This window comes from Astyanax mexicanus, chromosome 25, assembly GCF_023375975.1.
Source record: "Astyanax mexicanus isolate ESR-SI-001 chromosome 25, AstMex3_surface, whole genome shotgun sequence".
Taxonomy (NCBI): Eukaryota; Metazoa; Chordata; class Actinopteri; order Characiformes; family Acestrorhamphidae; genus Astyanax; species Astyanax mexicanus.
Window position 1 is genome coordinate 14,810,404 of NC_064432.1, and position 24,276 is coordinate 14,834,679.

Here is a 24,276-nt window from a genome sequence, read left to right on the forward strand (position 1 = left end):
AGAATTAACACAGTGTACAGAGCAAATACAAGGTTCAAACAACAGGGTTCAAAGTTTACCATGTATTAAAAAGACAAAAATGTAGATAAATGTTTTTCACTGCATTTCAGTAATACATTTGTGAAGGGAAATAAATCAAATCAGCAGTACAGAGACTCTAGGAGAAGGATAAAAAAAAACACTGATATGAGAAGATAAAAATACATCAAGGCTGTGGCCTTTCTAAAAGCCTAAACCTTCAGTTTCTATTAAAATCGTGAAGCAATTTGTTCTAGTGCTTCTTTATAACCTCAGCTCAACTCAGTCAAAGCTAAAACTCAAAACAGAAAGATGCACACACTGTTAACTTCACATTAATAAACACTTTATTCATTGCCACTTGGTTTTGTTTCATTTTTAAATGACACAATTAAATACAGAAGGCACTTACAAAAAGTTAAATTACAGACGTGTTATAAACATATAACTTATTGATTAAAAAACAAACAATCAGAGAAAGATAAGAACCAAAGATGGCAGCAGACTTGGCAGCCTTATACAGTACATCTCAAGTAATATCTCTAAATAAGTCTAAATCTACATACAGTAAAAAGAGATTTTTTTTTGTTTGTTATTGGTTTAATGCCCTACTAGTTTTTATACATGATCATTTAGAATACAGATAGCATAAAACACATATGTATCACTAGTTAGTGGTTCTTTTATTCATTTATTTATTAACTCAACGTTATTTTACATGTTAGGCTTTGTGGTTTCTGCATTGAAGAGGTCATGGTACAGATCAATCAGCCGGTTCGCCTCCCTCTGGCCTGACAGCAAAGCACCATGGGTTGTGGAATAGTATTTCCTGTGTGTGGCCTCACCCGCAAAAAGCACCTGTAAAGGCTGAAATGGGACAAAGAAAGAAAGCAAGGGTATAGTAAACAGTGTATAGAAATTAGTTGCTGTTTTTTCCCCTCCAAACAGGAACGGTTGTACTGCTCATCATCATCAGTACTGATCATAATCGCCTCTTCCTCATTTATCTTTGTGTATTCCTATTTGTAGTCCTTTTGTTTTGCGAAGGATTGCCAACTATTCCTGTTACATGCTAAGAGTTAATTTGTGTTGTTTGACCCTCTTTTGTTACTCCATTTTTTCCTTTTTCAAACAAAATTTTGATTTGTTTGGACCTATTTGATGTCTTGGTTAGTGAGGTTTTCAGATGCTATGTTTACAAATGCTATATTTTTCAAACATATATTAAAGGGTGGTCTCAAATCCCTGTTTTGGGTACAGTGATAGGATTTTCCTAGTATCTTCAATGTTTTTCGACAGCTGTCTTGAAACCTGACTTTATACCCGAAAATAAGCAAGTCCGCATTGACTAGGTCAAGATGGCTTATTCTCTCTCAGAGGCAGGTGGTTATTTTGAGCACGAGGACCTGCTGCTCTCTGGCTTAAAGTGATTTCTGTCTGCAGAGAGTTGTTTCCTGGGGCATTCTGCAGGGTCAGACTGTTCCTTTCAATCCTGTAATTGTGTGCTTGTGTTTAAGTGTGTACTTGTGGGGGGGAAAAAGAAAAAGCAACAAAAATGTTAGAGAAAGGGACGAGGGGAGCCAGCAGGCTAAAGAGGGCATTGTTAGTATCACTAATTCCTCCATGTTCCAAATTCATTAAATAATGCACAGTTTAAATATTTCTTTTAAAATAAATTAATGTCACGTTGAATTTGTGTTGATCTTCTAGTGTTAAACTGCTGCCAAGCCTCAGAGTGAGAAAACCTACTCTGGTTACAGTTCCTGAGCTGCTGGCCAAGCCAGGGTTCCTCAGATTCGTCACATTTAAAGACATGCTGTGTTCACAGAAATGTACACAACAAGCTACATATAAATTTAATGAACACAGCATGTCCCTCCAGTAGACTGTTAGAAGGCCAAGGACTTTTTTTGAACAAAATCATGTTTGGTCCGGACCACTTCATGGCATTTGTTAATTTAAATGTATTCCAGCATTCTTCAGTAGAGAAGTGTATCCAAAGAATGTGTAAAAAAATGATTTGTGCATTTAATCTGGAGCTACTACTCACCGGAGCCTTGGTACTCTTGTTGTAGGGCAGGGGCTCAGCCAGCTGCTCCACGTCTCCTCCACTGGAGCCCACACGAGTAAATGAGTACGATCCCCTGATATAGGGGTTACTGCCCCATGCCGAGCGCAGGATCCGCCGTGGCTTTGGAATGTTTTGGTTCCCTGCAGCAGACAGCAGAACATGGTAATATTAGAGAGAGAGTACTTGACCTAAAACCTATATCATTTCTAGTATTTGTACCTTTCCATTTGTAGTGCTGTGTCCTGGGTGCCCTGTCACTCTTTACAGAATGAACTGTGCGCACTGTAGATCCCTGTTCTCTTACCTTTTCTTTCTCAACGCTGTGGTCTTGCCAAAAGTGTTATCTTGCTAAATGCATCCAAAAAAATAAGAACAAGTGTATGTGAGAAACTACTATGAATAAGCACACAGTCCAATTTGACATTTGATAATGCTAATCGTGTGAGTGCATGTCTCTGGTTCAGAAACACTGGTGGTTTTATCCGTTGTGTACTTTTGTTGTATTTAAATTTTGTGAACATTCTCACATGGGACTCTAGGCTGAATCTTATGCTAACACCCTCTTTTTAATTCAGTAGTTTGGCTGGGTCTTGATACAGTTTGACAAAAAACTGAGAACAGATCATCTTTTCGAGTCAGTAGAGTTCAACTGAGCTATGAACAAATAATTTCTTGTTGATTCACTAGAGTTCAACTGTCCCTTGAGCCAGGACCTACTTGTCGATTTGGTAGTTTGCATGGACCTTATTCCGAGACTTTCTTTTCCATTCAGCAGAGTTTGACTGGGCATTCTTGTTGATTCAGAAGAGGTCAACTAAACCTTGATCCAAGACCTTCTTGGATGGGCCTTGACCTGATCATTTCAGTTTAATAGAGGTCGACTGTGCTGCCACTTTCTTGCCAACTCGGGAGAGTTTGGCTGGGCCTTGAGCTAAGACTTTCTACTTAACTTAGTAGGGGTTGACTGGGCCTTGACAAGAGACTTTCTTGTTGATTCAGCATAATCCAACTGGGCCATGAGTCAGGACTTTCTTGCCAAAGCTAAGCTTGTCTCTAGGCTAAGACTGTCGATAGCTGGGCCTTGACCCGAGACTGCCTTGCAGATTCAGTGGAGTTTGAATATGCTGTAAGCTAAGATGGTCTTTTAGTCTTTGGAGTTTGACTAAGTTTTAGGTTGGGCCCCTGAGCCCGGATCTTTTTGCAGATGCAGCAGAGTGTGACTGGGTGCACTAAGGCAGTTCACCTGGGCACTGAGCCGGGACCTTTTTACTGAGACTGTACAGTTTACCTGGACTGTGAGCTATGACTTTTTCATTGAGGCTGCAGAGTTTTGCTGGCCATGAGCCGGCAGAAGAGCCATTTGGCTGGACAGATAGTTGTGAATTTCTTAACTTTATCAATGAGGCAATAGAGCCAGGCTAGGTGGGATCTGGGGAATGTAACAAGGCCGTAAGTTGGGACTTTCTTGTCGAGGCAGTAGAATTTGGCCGTAAACTAGGACTATGTTTTTTGAAGTCTAGCATACTGTTTCTTATATGCTGTATATTCTTTTAGTATGTGCAACAGGTATCCTCCCTAGTTGCCTTGTTGCCACCAATGCTTATATAAAACTTAAACTTCAAAAACACTACGCTATTATTATTGTTGGACACAACAGAGCAAACTGGCCTTAGACCAGCAAAAACAGCCAGTTTTGCTTTTGCAAATCTGGTTAACAGCAGTGATGAAAAAAGGTTATTCTGTGAGTCATGCTGATCCAGTCACGTTTCTCAGCTCTAATTAAGTGGAGGTAAGGCAGACAGTGGTATATATCAGTCAGGAGCCTGGCAGAGAGAGGGATTAAAACAGACTGACCTACATGTGAGCCACTGCCGCCTGCTGAAGTCACACAAACAGCGGTGTGTGCTGACTCTTTAATCTGATTGTGACCTCTCAGGATGCTAACATTAATTGAAGATGAGAGATGTGTATTGTTGACCTAAGGACTGTCAGACTTGCCAGAAATTTATTTTAGAATTTCACACACCAGCCAGCTGCTGTTAAAACTGTCTTGCTATATTCAGCTTTCCAAAAAAGCCAAAAAGATTTCAAGCATGATCTGTGACATTAAGTGTGCCTGAGCAATGCTAGTATTTTAATAATAAATATAATTAATATAGCTACACTATATGAAGGGGGACACCCTCTTAATCATTGGATTTAGGTGTTTTTGTTCAGTTGTATTGTCACAAGTATTAAAAAAAAGCACCTAGCCATGCAGGCTGTTTTTACTAACATGTATATTTTTAAGTTTTTAAGTAAGTTCTGCAGAGTTCACATAAGTCCTGCTCTTAGAACTGCAAAGGGGGCTGTCTCCACACTAATGTTTATGAGTATAAATAGGCATATCACTAAAGTTCCTGTTGGTGTCCCAATGCTGTTGTCCATATCATACACAGTTATAGATGGCCAGTCACAAGCCGCTATCAATGCAATCGATCCGCCTATACCTGTTAGCACTGTGCAACTTTTTTTTACCTTCAGACAGACTTGGCGTGTAAACTATATTATTTTTTCTGAAGTAACACTTTAAACCTTTAATGTTAATGCACAAAGCAGCTATTTCTGTCTTTTAATCTGCTGATCTATTTTAATAACATGATTTGTCAACACTGTTGTAATATTTGCTTCAATAAGAAAAGGTTCTGACCTAAATTTGTAGACTGTTATTGTTCAGGTGGCAAACCACACACAGTGCATAGTGCACAGAGCACATTGGCCGATGGTCAACGTTACTCACAAGATACACCTTAAAACATACAGGTGTGGGCATTCCCAAGTCATTCCTTGAGGTAACACTTTATGATTAGTTTACATACTTTTCTAAAATCAACGGTACCAAACAAAAAGAAATGATCATCTGGATCTGGAAAACGCCCAGTAGAAACAGAGGATCTGTTCGTTTTTGGGGCATTACTGGCATTACTGTGAGGATTTGATTGTAGTCAGTGACAAAATCCTTAGTTAAGTCACGATATTGGACAATCACCACCCCAGCTCATCACTAAAATCTCAACTCATCCCAAAAGTACTGGACCATCATTCCAGAGAACACAGTTCCACAGCTCTGCATCCACTCCAGTGTAGCCCACACCTGGCATTAGGTATGGTACCAATAGATTCATGCTTATCTGCTCCAGAGAGTCCTATTCTAGACAAGGACAAAACAAACTGTGTGTACATTTACACATCTGTCACTACTGGATAAAAAAAACTTAAACTTAAAATAGCTTAATAAAAAGTCACTTTTGGAAGGATGGAGTTAACTAAGTACACTGCTTCAGAGCAAGGGTCTTTAAGGTAGCCTGCATGATTACATAATACATTTCATGCATTGTGTAATCGCAATGTTTGAGGCACAAACAGGCAACACAGTGTTCTGCTTGTCTATATCGCTTTTATACAGCTTTACTGCCCAGGGTCCCTCACAGCTTACACTGAATAGAGAAATTGGTAAGGCAGTGAACGTTCAGGGCTGTGGCCATCATACTGTATGTATAAATGTGACTCACCAGGCAAAAATGGCAGATCCAACAAGGCAAACAGAGACAACTAACTGTGAAATCATATCCTTAGTTCACGTGTGCAGCAAAGGTGAGCTATGTGCAAACGCTCTCCGGTGAGTCATTGTGTGTCTTCGAGAGCTAGTGAGTAATACAGAACCCTAATGAAACACTCCTTGAGTCTGAACTGCTCTGTTAAAAACTGAGGTGCGTTATGGTTCTTAAAGCAAAACCATAGAATAATCTTTTTTCTGTCCATAAAAAATCCAACAGTCCTACACTCAATGAAAACGTTCTTTAAGGAACCAAATTGTATCGCTCAAAAACTGTGTGTAGCACAATAATTTTTAAATTGTGGAATACATAATATTGGCCAGGCACATGATTTTAGCTGTGGTCCCTGGATTAAGAGTAAATAATTTGTAATTTGTACAATTTGCAGGTAGCTACTTAACTAGTAGTGAAAGATTATATCCGATCAATTGGATCTAGATCTATGAGGATAATGTAGCCAACAAGTACTAGAAGCTCATACTCCACAAATTTGCACTAGATCTATGAAGCTAATGTTGCTAGCTAACAATTAGCAGAGGCTTCTACATTAAAAATTAGCACTAGAGCTATGAGGTTCAGGCAGATAGTTAACAAGTAGTAAAAGCTTGTATGCCACAAATTAACACTGGAGCTATGAGGGTCATGTTTCTAACAAGTACTAAAGACTTGCACCTACACTGGCATTATGAGGCTAATGTAGCTAATTGGCCAACATGATGAGCAAGAACTGGTCAGCAAACAAATAAAGTAGTTTATATATATAACATTATTTTGCTAACCAATTAAATTGGTCAAGCTAAGTCATACTGGTTGTTTAGCTCTAGCTCACACTGACCTGTGAACTTGCGGAGCAGCTCGGTGCAGATCTCAGCCACGGTCTCATCATCACAGCGCTCCATACGCAGTGCCTCGTCGCCGCAGATCCAGCCGCTGAGCATGTGGCCATAGCGCTCAGGTGGGTAGAGCACATCGAAGCTGCAGATCTTGCGGTACCAGAGCTCATCCGGATACGCCGGGCTCTCCAGCTGCGCCTCGTCCTCCCACACAAACTGGATGCTGTTGCACTCGGGGCTCCAGAAGGGCTCAGCAAACTCCAGGAAGATCTTGTCCGTGGTGCTGATGCCCAGCTTCTGCACTGCCAGCGCCTTGTCCAGGGGCAGGCTTGGAGAGAACAGAGTCTCGTGGGCCTTCTTGAGTACGCCCAATGAAGCGGTCAGAATCACGTGGTCAGCGGCGAGCCACTCGCCGTCCTCGCACTCCACACGTACCGGAGCCGGACCCGGGCGCTGGTCCTGGTTGTGGTCGGCGCCATCGGAGTCTTCAGCGTCAGGGCAGCTGTAGTTCCAGTGAATGCGGCGAACGGGTTTGTTCACGTGGAGAACACGGCCTGGGATGTCCTGGGAGAGCAGCTCTATTACTTTGATGAAGCCGGCTGGGATGACGTGGTGAGCGCCAGGAATCTCTGTCCACTCCCCGAACTCGCTCAGAGACACCTCGTCCATGTTGGGGGAACTGCTCTCACAGCTCTCCACCTGAAACAAACATACATAACAAACATGCACACATTCAAAAATAATTGTAATGGCTAGGGTCAGGTACCAGACTTTAATTTCTTTATACAATGCAATGAATATTAAGAAACAGAAATGTGGTATCTTTCAGTGTTCAGCCAAACAAGCAAGTCAAAAACTAATTTATTTCATGTCACTAGGGATGTAAAATAAATCATATTTTTATGAGTATATGAGTTTGCTGATAAACACATTGTAAGAGCTGCAGTAACAGCAAACGTTCACGGTTAATGCGGATCGCACCTCAAAACTGTTTGGGATGAACTATGGATTAATCTCTTACATTTAATCATAAATGTACAAGTCTGTTGTAAAACTCAAGTCACTGATACAAATACACCAACAGACCATGTCAAAATAAATGTTACTAATACAAATGAACAAACACACTGTGTCAAAACAAAGTCACAAACAAAAGAAAACAGAAATAAAAAGTCACCAAAGCAAACAAGTAAACAGACTGGGACAAAATTTAAGATAAATATCAAAATAAAGTCACTAAAAAAAAAAATAAGTAACACAAAATGCTTAAAACTAAAAGCTAAAACTATTGTCTCATATTTGTTTCCCGCCATCTGATCCAAAAAGTTATATTTAAGATTCATTTACACCATACTTAAATACTGTAAACACAGTCACACTGCTAGAAAATTTGAGAAGGGCCCATCAGACTCCCTTGTCTTAGGTTTTTGAACACAAGAGGCCGATAGTTTAAAGCATATTTAGTTACATTTTAGTGATAAATAAATACAGTTGGCTTATTTGTTACAGTGAAAATTAGCTTCTGCAAGTAAAACATTGTAAACATAAATAACTAACAAACAAATAAATAAAATAGTTACAAGTATTTCCATACAATGCTGTAAAGGGGCTTTTGAACTGATGAAATCAGAACAATCCATATCTGATTTTCTCGCCCTTCTCAGCCTCTGTCCCTGAAAATCACTGGCACCATTGTAAGTCTACTCACCACTGTCCCCACTGTCTCCCTGAATTCTGACAATGCATGACATTTACACAACCATGAGCTTACTGCAGCGATGTGAAAGGAAAGTCTCTCATAGAGTTTGTACACAAAACGCAGGCCCTCAATAAAATGTGCTCACACTCACATGCTCAAGACTCTGCGGGAGACTCTAGTAATCCCTTGACAGCCCCCGCAATTTAGCAATCACAGAATGTCATTAACATAAAACACAGTGGGAGGTCACAGCATTTTGCTCTAAATCAGACTTCTCCAGTCTAAACTAGCTCCAACCACACTCTGTATAGCAGGTCATCTGAGTCCACCCTCATATTCACTGATAAGCTTTGCCTCAGCTTGTTGGAAGAGGTACACAATTTTTTGTTACATATTGAATATTTTACTATCAGCCACAAACCATGATTTGTCATGTTTACGCTGACAGGTTTGAGCAAGCTGTGGCCTCCACAGTAAAACCGACAGTATGCTCAGTGTGAATGGAAGACAAACAGCACATGTACAGCACATCACTCGATAAATATGCAAAGGATTAAAGCTCCATTAGAAAATGAGAAAATTGAGGGTTTCTTGTTATTACATTATTACGTAGCATTTTCAGCCAACCACACAGGCAGCTCTGCTCTGGATTTGTCTTGATTGTTCTAAATTTAACATGTTTTCAGGACTTCGCTGTCACAGCAAAACCTCAAAGCGAGGAGGCAGTTTCTGTTCCTGAAAGGACGACTTGCTGATCTCTTGGGAGTTTTAGCTCAAGCAGCTGTAGGTTTTGCTCAACAAACATCCAGTTCCGCAGAAACTTGCTTTGCTAATAAGATAGGTCAAATACAGAGTTTGAGCTGAGAGAAAGGCTACAGTAATTTAAATAACAATAACAAATAAAAATATAATTTCTTATTTATATCTACAGTATACACACAACTATTTGCTGACCCTTAAACTAAAAAGAAAAGAACAGCATTCTAATTTATTATTACAATCCATCTCTGTAAACACCAGATTCAGGCTTACATTTTAAATAGACTAAAAGAGAATTTGAAACCTATCTTTCTTGGAACAGTTAACATTTCTTAAACAAGGACCAATAGAAAGGATTCAATCTCTTTTATTCACTGTAGTGAAGAATAAACAGCTTTGCCACTGAGTGCTGTAAATCATCCATACCTTAAGATACTGCTGCAGCATGGATAGCTTGAGCTTCTTGGTGCTTTCTGAGTCGTCAGGGTCCAGCATGATCTTCTTTCGTACCAGATCCCGGGTAAAGATTCCCACGCTGTTCTTCGTCTCAGCACCCACTGGCTTTCCATTCTGGAAAAACTCCTGAGTCAACTCGTACACCTGCAGCCAAAGAGCAATACAGCCAAGTAAGTACAAGGAGAGGAGTGTAAGTATAAGTAGAGGATGAGAGATAGAGAAAACAAGAATAAAAAAGAAATAAAGAAAGGTTTAAAAAGTTAATGAGTAAAACAGTTCATTTCTTACAACATCAAGTCAAGGCTCTGCCCAAACCGCAGACGTGGCCTTGAATTCATTAACTACTACGAATGGAATGCATTACAGTGCATTACGTCTTCTTGTCGGTAACTTGACCATGAACTCCCTATAGAGACTACAGGAGGGGGGGCTGCAGAGTTAAACATAGGACTGGGCCTACATAAACACAGGCGCTCAAAATAAAAAAATAAGAAAAACAGAGGGGTCACGATGGGGTTACTGGCTCAAAGAGTGAACTTTACTCTGGCACCTGGAAGCTAAATGAGGAAATCCAACTCTTTTTCCGAGCGAGAGGGAGAAAAGGCTCCTCACGTGAGACACAGCCACAAGACACAGCTGGTGACAGGCGCCTTTATACGGCACTTACACTGTAAATCTAGCCTCTATTTCGCTTTTTTTAATGCTGATCTACAGCCAGTTTCACAATATCTGATATCTGATATGGACACATTATGCAGTTTTTATGAGCTTTGCAAGCAAGATAGAACAAATATAATATAACAGCAATACAGCAGTCCTGACATTACAATACATTTGTTCCAATTAGTTTTGAATTTACACTGCAGCTTAGTCACTGAGCACATGAAACAATAGGGGTCATCATGATACAAGTAGTTTTGTGTCACAATCAGATACTTTCTGGACATTAATGATTAATTATTAATGATTAGCCCTTTGCCCTCAATAAATGCAAATTACAAAACCTGCTGCAATGTATAATCACTGTATTCTCACTGACATTATATATGCTGAATATATCTGCTCTGGGCTCTCTTGACGTAGCTGATACAATAAATATATACCATATATATATATATATATATATATATATATATATATATATATATATATATATGCATGGGCGTGATAGTGGGGGGAAAAGTGGACCTGACTACCTAGGGCCCGAGTAGGGAGAGGGGCCTATGAAAATCCTGATTTTTTTTTTTGCTGACGTTTCTTGTGTACTGGCATGGATAGGGGCCCTCTGACATTGAGAGTGTACAGGGCCCAGGATTTGCTTCTACGCCCCTGTATATATATATATATTAGGGGTGTCACGATTCTCTAAATCCTCGATTCGATTTCATTTTCGATTTGAGGGTCACGATTCGATTCGATTCTCGATTTTCTTGTTTTTTTTTTTCTTGTTATTATTTTATGCCTCATAAAATTTAAATAATATATTTATTATTATTATTATTATTATTATTATTATTATAAATATTATTATTATTATTATTTATTAAGATATATATGGTAATGCCATCTAGTGAAACTGCTCACTTATATGAAGCTGCAGTTCTTCATCCAACCACTAGTCGGAGCTGCAGTCGCAGCTCACTACTTCAGTACAGCCCAGCCACGGGCTACAGAGCTCAGCCAGTCCGTTTTTACTGTTTCTGTAAACAAATAAAGGTTTTAACTCCACTAACCGGATAATACAGCTCACTACAGTTCATCTTTCAGCCCAAGCAGCTAACAGCAGCAGGTTAGAACAGCCGACACGGAGGCACTGCTCGGATTACATTATAAACAGGTCAGTTAGCGCGCTGCTAACCTCAGGATGTTTATAACTACGGAGTTTAGTGGACACACCACGGCCGCCAGGTAAGTCTTTTAAAGGCTACTGAAGACTATTAAAGGCTATTAGAGGTTATTGAAAGCATTATTGGGGGGGCAGAAATCAGTACAGGCTGGTTAGATAAGTGATGTGGTGAAACTGTGACTAGCGCTGTCACAGTGATGTTTATTAACGTCATTAAAACAGATTTTGTCAGGTATTTTCTTATAAATATTTACACATAACTTATATCTCTCCTGAAAAGCTTTTATTTTAGTCAGAAACACGCTTGTGTTTACTTTATCTGAGAGAAAGATGTTTTTTTAATTCAATGGAAAGCAACAGGTGTAGTCAATTATAAGTTTAAGATTTTTAATCCACCTCACTGTGATCTATAGTCAGTGTTCTCAAGTCACACTGACACACGCATTTCAGCGAGTTCACACGCTCTCACCTGCGCGCACCCACCCCTCCGTTAGATACAGATACAAAACCTGCGCGCCCAACCCCCGCCCCCCCTCCCCCGTTGGACAGATAAAAAACAGTGATCACACTCCCGCCGACACTCAAAACTTGAGAGCCCTGTCTATATTTCTATAAATCCGTTTTCAGTTTCTCCTCCGTGGTTGAAAGGCAGCTGTCTCTCACACAGCAGAACTGAGGGCGGGGCTGCGCTCATGCGGCGGCTCTCTCTATTTAAATGAATAGGATGCGCTGTGTTGGTGCCGCGCCATTTGCGTAGCGCGCTGCGCTATTTGCGTAGCGCGCGCGGGAGGGATCGTCGATTCTCTTTTTGACTTCGATACTCGAGACCATGACCTCATTTCGATTCGATTTCGATAAAATATCGAGATCGTGACACCCCTAATATATATATATATATATATATATATATATATATATATATATATATATATATATATGAGAATGGTAATCATCCTACAGTCTCTAGGTAAAGTTGACTTCAGGTCTGTGATTAAAATTACGTTGTCAATTTATCATATAATATGTTATAAAATGACAAAACCACAGTGAACGAGTCAGTATGTCAATTTTGTTTATACAAATGTTTTTATTAATGTTTTATTTATATTATAGATTTAAACATTACAGTTCAAATATGTAAATATTTTTACTCATCAATTTTTATTGATGTTTATAAGGGAATGTATGCATTGGTATGCATATGCATGTTTTTTATAAACTATCAATATTGCACTGGCATAAGATGTTCTTAAAACGACAATAATATTGTTTATCACAATCATTTCTGGGTCAATATATTGTCTATAAATTGTTACCATCACAAGCCTAGCTGAATTATAATATTTTTTTCTTTCTTTTTTTTTAAGTCTTTCTGGCTGACCTTATTTAACCGTGCTATTAACCAAACTAGGGCACAAGAAAACACATGTTCAAGAAATAAACCACAAGACCACGTATGCATCTGGAATCAGATGATGGGACGGAAAATGTGTGCTCACTGTCTCATCACATCAGTGGAAACATCTGAAGAGCCATGAATGTTAAAACAATTAAAGATATTTTTCAAGCATGGTGTAATAAGGGACAGTTATAATCCCAGCGTACAGCTTCTGGACCCCTATTTGAGTTAACTCAACTTAGTTTAGTCAAAATTGTAACTCAGTTTTTTTTTATTTCTGCATCTTAGCATGGTAAACAATATATTTTGAGTTTAGCTACAAAATAATCAGGTAACAAAAAACATAAAAGCAGTTAGGATTTAAGTTAATTCAAAAGTGTTACTGCAGCATTTTAAATTGACCTGATTTAAAAAAAAATTTGATGTAATGTACAAGTAAAAACTGGGCTAAATATGGACCATTTAGGTTTAGGCATTTTCAGAACTTTAAACATGTGTGAGAATCTAACAACTTAATCAGTATCTCTACACCAAGTCAAAGGCTAAAATAACTTTTGTAAAGGACACAAAGCACTTTAATTCCACCCACCTCGTTGTACAGGTCGCTGAACTCCTCCACCAGGTCCTTGGGGATGCGCTTGCCACTGTTGGTCTGGTAGTGAGCCACGCCGTTCTTGGCGTAGAGGCTGATGCGGCCCACGCTGCACTCCTCCTCAGTAGTGTGCTCCAGCAGCCCATTGTCCTCAGCCAGGTGGTAGACGGGGTTCCCGTTAGCGCCATGGATCCAGGTGGCTCCAAGTTCCAAAGTGGCTTTACCTGAAAACAGATAGTTTTAGTGGTTAGCAAGGGAAAGAGGAACTATATATATATATCTAAGTTCTCTGCCATCAAAATGAGAGTTTTCTTTTGGGTGCAACCATGACCTAAATTTTCCAGAACAGCATTTTGGGGCCCAGCAGGAAACAGAGGACATAAGTTAAGGTGTCTTAAATGGTTCCTCAACTCTTGGCTCCATAGGTTCTTTAGACATCTATGGCATCACGTTTTAGCACTATTTTTAAGAATGTATGTGTATACACTTTATGGACAAAAGGACTGGAACACCCGCTCTTTCACAATTTCTACTGAAATAAAGTATATTAAAACGTTGATTGTTCTTTTGTTGAAGTTAATGCCCAGGAAAGTCCTTCTACTACAGTGTTCGTGAAGAAGATAGTGAATCTATTATGTTGAATAAGCATAATCACAGTTAGTCACCATCTCCCCAGTTCATTTAAAAATCATCCAAAATGAAGGGAGCTTTATACCCTTCTAATTTAACTTATGCTTTGTATTACACAAGGTGACAAGACATTCATGCTCATTTGCTCTAGGGAGTCTCATTCTATCTATTCTAATACTTCTCAACAGGGACTAGAGCAATGTGTGCAACTTAACGTAGCAGCAATGGGTGCACATTTAAGCAACTTAATCCACAAATATTTTGATAAGCAGCTTTATTTTAGTATATTTAAGTGTAACTTGCCCTTCAATGGTCGCAAATAGGGGTGTGCCATATCATATCGTACACGATAATATCGGAAAAAAAATTGAATATCGTGAACGATATTAAACCCTGAAATATTGTGCCATATCACGCACCCCTAATTATCACATCAGGGTACAACCTTTTTGCTGTTTTTACCAAAAGAAAAAATTCACACTGTTCTCATTTCCTATTATGTATCTACTAGAGACAGATTATATCTGTCCAATGTCATTCATTTTACTGCAGTACTGGATATATGGAGATATATGGAGTGCATTATTAGTATTGTGCAGTAGTGTATTCTTGAAAAAAAAATCAGTGTTTTGTCATATCGCCAAGAGTATCGTTATCGCCTACCCCTAGTCGCAAACTATATCTCCTTTCAGTGAAAAAATTCTGTTTGAAATGTTGTGTTGTACATGACTAGGCTTAATCTGTGTCTGGAAAACTGCCTTTTTATATCTAAATTTGAAACAGATTATAACTGGTTTGATAATTACTAGGGGTGTCACGCTTTCGATATTTCATCGTAATCAATCGAAATTATGTCATGGTCTCGAGCATCGAAGTCAAAAAGAGGATCGACGATCCCTCACGCAAATGGCGCAGCGCGCTACGCAAATGGCGCAGCACACTGTAGCTCATAGAACAGCCCATTCTCCAGAGAATGTGGACATTCTCATCTTCTTAAAGAAAAACTTGGAAATATAAAAATAACAGGTGTTTTATCTAGTCTAGAACTTGTCATTCTCAGGGACCGAAAAAGTCTTAAAGTCTTATTTTTCATGTTTAACTGTTATAGTAGGATAGAGTTTAGTTTGTTAAGGCCCTAATTGTTCCATTACTTTTTACATGACTGTTCCAGTATTTTTTTATTATTTATTTTATGTGCACACTGCTGCTACCAAAAAAAAAACACTAGATGGCATTACGAATATATCTTAATTAAATTATTTAAATTTGAAATTTTATTAATCAAACCAATGACTGACCATAGACTAATCTAAAACTGGCATAGGCCTCTCTGCTGTAAAAAAAAAAAAGAAAAGAAAATCGAGAATCGAATCGAATCGTGACCCTAAAATCAAAAATAATAATTTTGAATTGAGGATTTAGAGAATCGAATCGTGACACCCCTAATAATTACTTGGTCTAGGCTAACCTGTGGCTTTATGAACAGCTAGCTAATTACATCAGTTACTGTAGATTAATTAGATAGAGTAGCGAAAAGAGTTTGTTTTGCCACAGAATGCCACTTACCGAATTGAACACTAAGCACTCTGCCTCCGATTCGGTCCGAGGCCTCTAGCACGGTGACATTGGTGAAGCCGTTCTCCAGAAGGGTTTTGGTGGCTGCTAGGCCGGCCAAGCCCGCACCAATTACTACTATCCGCGGTTGTTGATGCCTGCGAAAGCCGCTACTAAGAGGATCATCAGTGCTGTCTGAAGATATTTCACAACTTTGCATGCCGTCCAAGCTCCTCTTCTAAAGGACCTTTAGATAGAGAAAGATAGAGAGAGAGAGAGAGAGAGAGAGAGAGAGAGAGAGAGAGAGAGAGAGAGAGAGAGAGAGAGAGAGAGATGGTTAATGAAAGGAAGCTCCAGAGAGTCATGCACTGCACGTCTTGCTCACCCACAGATCAAAAGGTCTGAGAACCACTGCACACACTTTCAAAACCTGGCCTTTTAGGATATCAATACACTCTGAAAATAGACTCTCATATCTCAAGCTCTAGTGTGTGAGAAGACAGAGAGAGTGTGTTCAAGTACTGATGAACAGGTAAAAGAAGCACTTATTGACGTATTGATGTTCATCTTTTGTTCTGATATCAAGAGTATTATCAAGAATTTATCCAGCTTTTGTTGGAATAACTGTGTAACTGTCTCTACTGTCCAGGTAAAGCTTTCTAAAAGATTCCAGATAATTGCTGCGAGGACTTGACTGCATTCAACAATGAAGAGTGTTAGTAAAGTCAGGATGTTTTAAAAGTAATGTATGGAGCACCATCATTCTAGAGAACACAGCTCCACTGCTCCACAGCTCAATGCTAGCTCAACACCTAGCATTTAGACATGGTGTCAATGGCTGCCTGCTTTGGAGAGGCATGTGATTTTTGCTAGTCATTTATCTATTCAAATTGACAATTCTAGCCAGATACAGCTGGTCATGATCAAAACCATCCAGTGCACTGTCCACTGTGAATGGTAATACCTTCTATGATGTGTTTGTGGTACACACACGACACTGTGATTTGAAAAATGTTACATGTTCTGTTATATCAGTATATTATTAGGTATCAGACTGAAAAACCGATGTATGCAACCACAAACAAGGCCATGTAGTTCAGAAGAATAAAACACCTTTAAAAATTCTGTGAAGATGATCCCTTAACTGTCAAAAAAACACAAGCAATTCATCCCTTCATATCCCTCCAAAATCTCCCCACTTATAAACATACTAGCCTAAAAGAAAAGGCACACCTGACACAAGACAGGTGATGGAAAGAGGGAAGTGGAAAAGACAGAAGAAAAGATTAACACAGTGTTATTATAGCTGCGGCTCTGAAGGGTGTTACTAAAAGATAGACTAAACAGAGCTTGAGGCAGAGGAGCTGCTTTCATCAGAACATGATGAGCATGTGGTTGTCTGTGACACACTCTTCTAGACTCAGATGTACACACAAAGAAACAGCATTGCTTTCATCCGTCTTCCTTCCTTTGTTCTATTTATGTAGGTTATGTAGGACTTATAGCTTACTTTATTACATATCCTTTTATTTATAGCTTAGCAGTGGCCAGTGTTTTCATGGCATGGTTATGAATTACTGGAGTTTGAGCAAATATGTCCAAGTTGTCCTCTGTCAACAGTACTATGTATGTACTAAAAAACATAAAAAAAGGCATTATCACCCACAGTTACAGTACAGATGGTGTAAATAGTGGTAAACAGTTGCATCTTGTTAAAACTGTCCATTAGGACAGAAAGCAACCGTGTATATTCTTTAACTTCCATGGGACACTGGCAAAAGTCATGGAACACAATACTTGCTCGTGTCCTATGACATGTGGCATGTCAGTCTACAATGCATATAAATGCTTTATACCCCTCTATTATCCTATTATCAGGCTTGGTGATCTCAAGCTCATTACACTATCTATAAAAACACCATATGGAGGAGAAATACAGGCAGACAGCCAGGAGCCTACAAATGACTCACTATGGTGAACCAAGTGGTACACTCTTACAGAGAGGCTTACTGCTGGTTGGACAGTGGATCATGCAGTGTGTGTTTGTGTCTGCTATAGGGGCTGCTGGTTTTCTGACCTTGAGCTAATACAATGTCATGTGACCACATGGTAATGGTAAAAATAAGAAATTAAATTAAATATTTTTCCATTTACTTATCAACATTTCACACCTACTGCAAAAACTGCAGGAACTAAGTGAGAATATTCAAGCTGCATGGAATGGATTACTGCATTACACATGATTTACATGTGTTAAACACCATTTCTGTATGAGTAGCTCAATAAATATAACCAGGAGTTTTTTGCTCCTGGCAACTTTTAACATCCTTTATAATATCATTGCAATTCAACACTTCATTCTGTGTTTAATTTTTTTTAATATTTTTTTGTAGTAAGGGTAAATTAACCACTTCTTGTAATTATTAAATTAAACACAGCTCATTTTTACATATGTGACCTTAAGAAAAGAAGTCTTTCCAAGAGTTCAGCAAAAGCGTGTGCAAACTAGCCTCCTCAATTATTACTACAGTAACAGGACTGGATTAACACAGGCCTTATCTGTCAAAAAAAACACCATATTTTAGTTTTAAGGGGCTTGGCCATGGCTTATCTGAAGAGGACAGATAGAGCTTACGCAGGAGGTGACAAACAGCTAAAAACAAGTGGGATAGGAAAAAGGAACAGTGTTCCTGCTGATGGTGGATCTAGCAGTATTACAGATGTGCTTAAGTCATTTGCATTGGTTTTAATGCTAAGATACACAAGCACAAGATGTTATTTCTTATTTGTTAGAAATAAACGAATTCTGTAACACTGACATCAAAAGTTGAATGCAAATGAGACCTCTAACCTATCAAATTGATTGAACAAAAAAAAAAAAAAAACAGGAAATGGTCTGTTCGGTTGCCACATTTATCGCAAATCGATCATGATTATGGGACCAGCTTGGATGCCAGCTTTGGCTCATGCTCAACCGTATATCAACCATAAGCTATAGGAGTCCAAAAGGGTATTAGAGCCTTGTACATTTACCCTAATAAACTTATCATTTCTTTCTATTATTGTAAACGTTTACCTATTAACAATACATTTACACATGTGTACTACTGATTCTAAATATCACTTGTTCCAATGAGCTTCATTCAAAAAATGACTTTTTTAATACTTTATTAAACTTTATTATTATAAACATGCATTTTCTATTTCTGGCAACTTTCTGCAACTGCTACATGCCCACACTTTTTGTAGGTCACTAAGACACTGACTGCTAACCTAAAAATGGGACAGAGGTGTCCGCTTATCATGCTCCTATAAATCAACCACAAACACTGGTCACTGAGTGGCTAGATGGGACAGTTCCTTTGATCCGCCCCTTTACAGGAACAGGTGTGACGCAAGGGGAAATCGTTCACCACATCTGCAACATGCACCATTCTTAACTTCTTAACACAAGTGTGAGTTGAATGGGAGTGTGTGGGTGATGCTGTGCAGACACACTTGGACCACTGCTGCCCGTGATGTAGCAACAGCTGTGGCAGATTGTTGTGCCAAAACAACAACTGCAGGCAGCTGCCTTGCTTTTATCAGAGCACGTCGAATGTGGTCTAAGACGTGTACACAAAACATATATGTAGTAGAAAAGAAAAATAAAGACCTGAGCTCTGAGTCGCTCTTCCAGCCTGGCCAAGGTGGAAGGTTCGTTCTTGTTGAGGACGGAAAGGGAAACAATGGGAAAAGAGATAAGGTAAACAAACCGATGTCCCATTATTTCGCTTCCTCATTATCAGTGTACAAAGTGATCTAACTATGAATAGCGCATGTCTGAAACGACACAGCTTCCTGACCAACTTCCTGCACATCTTGGCCCTACTATGCTGTAAGCAGATGGTACATTTACAGCAGGGCTGTGCGGTAAAACAGAGGTGGGATTTTACCACTTGAAATGTAATACATACAACTTTTAATTGCATTATCGTGTAAAGAAATGATAGTCGCTTTTCACTTTTATTACTACTTAATGTGTGAAAATTAAAACCAGGTGTATGTTGAATTAATTCAATGAATGCACTCATCTGCTTTAAGATGCACCTGTTTCTGACCACTACAGGTTGTCTAATCTCTGTAAAGAAGTACTGCCTATAGAATAGGACTCAATAGGAGCAGATAAACATAAATCTATAAATCACAACAGGGATTTAAACCCTCCCAAGCACTGAGCTGTGGAACTGTGGTATTGGGTGTCCCAATACTTTTGTCCACATAGCACGTTATATAGCACAATATAACAGGCAGCTGCCTTTTATTAAAAGATGATACAAGGTTTTGAGTACAGACTGGGGGTTGATCAATGCTGATGTCAGCGTGTTTTTCCTGTGGCTGGATAATAACCCCACCACATGTCCCTGTTCTTCAGTGGTCAGAGATTAAGAAGTGACAGAGGGGGGAGGAGCGTGTGTGTTAAAGTGTGTTTGCGTACGTGTCTGTGGTGGGTGGGCCTCTTCAGTGACCTAAAAACAGCAACCTACATCCTCTATACAATGTTTTTACAGCTTTCAGGAGAAAAGCCACAGACAGAGAGGGATAAAGAAGGGCCAATCCTTCCCGCTTCACTGAGGAGCTGTCCGTAAGGACAAGAGTGACCTCATTCAGAGGTGTACCTCATTCCCACATGAATACAACCTCATTACATCAGCACAATGACTGCCAAAAGCAGGACACTAAAATACAGCAGCAGTGCTGTTTGTGTAATATACAGTATTTCACTACTGTGAAAATAAATTCTAAACCTAAAGCAGTGCAGCATTTTTTTCCTTATTATTCCTGCCTGTCCGACCGGACAGCATCACTCCAAAGCTCGGCTCAGTGCAGGCGCGGTGACAAGCCATTTCCGAACTTTCAAAGCTACACAGTGCACTGGGTCTCATGCCAGGAGACGCAGCCATTCCCGTACCTCTCGCTTTCTCTCTCTCACAGACACACACACACACATCAACACACACACAGTGTGCTCAGTCGGGTGGAAGAGAAAAAGTAAAGGGTAGGACAGAGGGGAGTTTGTTACACTATCTGAAATATTGGCCCACAAACAACTGTGATCTTATTCTGATGATATAATGATGATATGACAGCTTAATAATGCAGTTACCCCTTTTAGTGAGAAGAAAATTTGTAATAACAGTAGTGGGAGAGAAGGTGTGGTGTGTTTTGATTATGCAACATTTTTTTGAATGCTGTTTCATTATTGAACGCAGTACCATTTACAAAGCATGGACGTTTTAGTAACAAATTATGCATGTCATTATAATTATGGTATGTGAGCAATGATCTTATCCTAATCATATTAGTCTCAATCAACAAAGTATCTATTTGTATTTCCTGACTAGTATTATGTGCATTTCATTATTAATATTTTAATATTATTTTATTTTATTTAATTTTTTTTTTATTACATCTCATTGTAAAATGTGGAATGCATACATGCACAGGGGTTGGACAATGAAACTGAAACACCTGTCATTTTAGTGTGGGAGGTTTCATGGATAAATTGGACCAGCCTGATGGCCAATCTTCATTATTTGCACATTGCACCAGTAAGAGCAGAGTGTGAAGGTTCAATTAGCAGGGTAAGAGCACAGTTTTGCTCAAAATATTGCAATGCACACAACATTATGTGTGACATACCAGAATTCAAAAGTGGACAAATTGTTGGACAAATCTGTGACCAAGACAGCATGTCTTTGTGATGTATCAAGAGTCACGGTATCCAGGGTAATGTCAGCGTACCACCAAGAAGGACGAACCACATCCAACAGGATTAACTGTGGACGCAAGAGGAAGCTGTCTGAAAGGGATGTTCGGGTGCTAACTCAGATTGTATCTAAAAAACATACAACCACGGCTGCCCAAATCACAGCAGAAATCAACGTGCACCTCAACTCTTCTGTTTCCAACAGAACTGTCCGTCGGGACAGTAAATTATTGTGGTCTAAAACCAGTGTTTCAGCTTCATTGTCCACCCCCTGTATGTTGGTTACCATGTACTTGCGTATTTCCACAAATAAAAAATAATATATATATATAGTTGTGTTGTTTTTCCTCTAATTAACCAAACCAACCTGCTCATGTGGGACTCCTGGGCTAGGTGGCTTCCAAGTTGGTTCCAGATGAGCAGGGGAGCTGACATGGGTTGTATATGTGCTGGATCTCAGCTGGGCTCACCAATTGGGCCCCATCATTAAAGAAAGCCTATCTTAATCTCACACGGGTGCTAAACTGAGATAGGGCCCACATTCAAGCCATTCTGGTCCAATCACTGACCCTGATGAGGCCCAGTTCTGGGTTTCCAGCTGGACTACCCATACAGGCCTCCATGGGTGTGTTATCCGGGTGATATGTTAAATATAAGTTTAGAGAATCTTAGTAAATCTCTCTTTGTGTCAGTTAAATGCAGTAAGCTTAGTTACAATACTGGAGTACAACGTCATAACATTAGAAATGGGATTTACAGACTTAGACTGACATCAGCATTAAATTATGATGAGAGGACAATAATAAAACTGATCCAACTCCCTCCAGCCTGTGAAAAAAAAATCAATCTAACCTCAAATGCTTCATTATTTTAGGAAGCCAGCTGAGTGAAGAAGTAGTGTTTTGACAGAATGATCATGATAGAGTAAAAAGATAGGAAATTCCAGCAGCATTGAGCCGTGGATCAGTGCAACAGTGTTCTCTGGAATGATGGTGCTCCATACAGTATACGTTTAGGAAAGAGTTGGGGAGTTTTATTGTACATTTATGACATATACTACACTGCTAGATCCTGGAGAGATGTACACAGAACATTTAGTTTAGAAGGAAATTTTTGCACTTTAGTTTTGTGGTAGTTTTTTTATGACCTTTTCTATTTTGCTACAATGTTATATTTTGTTTTAATGTATATTAATTGTTTAAAACTGCTATGTTTATACTAACTAAAACCTAGCTAAAAATATTGTCATTGCAAAAATACTGTAACATAATGTGAAAGTTGTTTATGGCAATATCGCCCTAGTACATATAGAGTGCCAATTACAGTGTATAGTACTGTAGCATGAAGTACAGAGAGACAGAAGAGAGGAAGAGAAGAGATTGCCCATCTGTCTGAGTCAGCCTTAAGACTATTTGGGGTCTACTGTGAATGAAAACAGTACACTCTGTAGATATTTCGAAACAAGACGTACAGTTCATTACAAATCAGCAACAACTGAATGACCCTGTTATCTGAACTGGATATTTTTTGTCATTTTAATTATCGTCTGAGAAGATATCTTATCTTCTAACTCTCACACACAGAAGAACACAGAAGAAGTCGGCAGCAGGCCATTAGCTACAGTACGATGATCATATCGGTACCAGTACCATTCAATGTTTTACACCAGTATCATTCAATGCGCTTTCATTGTAAATTAATACTGAAGTCATACAGACTAGGAATACATAAGGATTCATGTAGGATAGTAAACTTAAAAGTGTTAAACAAACCAAAATACTCTGTGAACCATTTAAATCTTGGCAATCCTTTCCGGTTGCAGTCCTGATAGAAGCCAAGTTCATCTTGAGGATACTTTCAAAGTTCCTGTCAAAGTGACTTTCATTTCTTGAAATTATTATTTTTTTCAATAAAATATCTATTTCTTTATGTAGATTACTAGTTCTTTCCATAATATGGATTAAAACATTACCCAAATAATCAACACAACTCAAACACATTAAGAGAGCAAGAAATTAAAGTAATGAACTAAAAAGGTATGGCTGTTAACAGTTAGTTATCCTCATAAAGCTGAATTAGAAAATGCCAAGATGTGCAAAGCTGTCATATAAGCAGGGGATGCCAAATTTAAAGAATCTAAAATATAAAACATATTATGTATTTTGTATTGTTGAACACCTTTTTTGTTTACTAAATAATTCCACATGTTTGGTTTTCTTCATGTTTGTATGACTTTATCATTAATGTACAATGCAGAAAACTTTATAATAAACAAATAATAAAAAAAACACTGAATTGAAGGTGTGTTCAAACTTTTGACTCTTTTGTATGTTAGCTCTCACAGATTAGATGTGTAATATATCCTGAAAAGAGGATTTTTGCCTGAGGAGTAAAGGTTTGGTGACTTTCTGGAGACAAAAGAAGGATCAGGACTGCCACGTATGAGTGCCAAGCCGACAGCTGAGCGAAGTGGTTCATATTTACCGGGTTTAGAACGGGAAAAAATGTCTTAAATAGACCAGAACAGCAATTTCTCTCCTGTATTTTGATATTTAGCTATAGAGTTAGTTACCTACAGCAGTTGGTATCTAGGTTAAATGGGTTAAATAAAATAGCAACCGTCACTGCAGGTGGAAGACAATCGCTCTCTATAGCTCAATGAACACTATTAGTAGTGTAGTCCAGCGGGAATGTGATTAATAAACCATTATAAGCTGAATTAATGTGGTAAAAGCAGTTTACAGTGAAGTACAGAGGCAGTGTGAGGGGCTGCAGTGTGTACAGCTGTGCCTCTGTTTACTTGCTCAGATCTTGCCTCACTCTTCTCCAGCTGGAGCTAAAACAGGGCGACGACACCACAAAACACACACACACAGAAACACGCAGAGCCGGATAAGGATAAAGGCTGCTAAAGCAGCTGGTTACCTGACTCCGTTCGTCTTCAGCTTTGAACCGGGAGAGCAGCTCTTTGTGTTCCTCCGCTCGGTAGGTAGCTATTTATGAGAGAGTGTGTATCGCTGTGCAGAACCAGCGGCAGCCAGTTCCTCCTCGCCGCTGCCTCCTCATGAATAAAC

At 39.1% G+C, this 24,276-nt stretch overlaps 1 protein-coding gene across 3 annotated transcripts; it reads right to left on the reverse strand.

Moving 5' to 3' along the window:
• Positions 1-347: 347 nt before the first annotated feature.
• smox (spermine oxidase) lies at positions 348-24,276 on the reverse strand. 3 transcript variants are annotated; one of them, XM_007239184.4, is made up of 7 exons: positions 24,128-24,276; positions 15,466-15,700; positions 13,267-13,493; positions 9,403-9,576; positions 6,521-7,217; positions 2,069-2,229; positions 348-885 (listed from the first exon to the last, which is right to left on the reverse strand). In XM_007239184.4, exons 2-7 carry the CDS (start codon positions 15,671-15,673, stop codon positions 733-735), a joined length of 1,620 nt encoding a protein of 539 aa, XP_007239246.1. In that variant the 5' UTR covers positions 15,674-15,700; positions 24,128-24,276; the 3' UTR covers positions 348-732. The 3 variants fall into 3 exon arrangements, with proteins under 3 accessions (XP_007239246.1, XP_015458509.1, XP_022537528.1); XM_015603023.3 differs by lacking the exon at positions 348-885 and adding an exon at positions 2,394-2,437 and having other exon boundaries at positions 2,142-2,229; XM_022681807.2 differs by lacking the exons at positions 348-885; positions 2,069-2,229 and adding an exon at positions 2,236-2,437.

Bases quoted from the DNA above. Each gene is read 5' to 3' on its own strand.
- smox (XM_007239184.4), bottom strand. From the start codon at position 15,673: ATGCAAAGTTGTGAAATATCTTCAGACAGCACTGATGATCCTCTTAGT. The intron at 9,577-13,266 runs GTGGGTGGAATT...CTTTGGCTGCAG, and splicing joins TCAGCGACCTGTACAACGAG to GTGTACGAGTTGACTCAGGA. The intron at 7,218-9,402 runs GTATGGATGATT...TGTTTGTTTCAG, and splicing joins TGCTGCAGCAGTATCTTAAG to GTGGAGAGCTGTGAGAGCAG.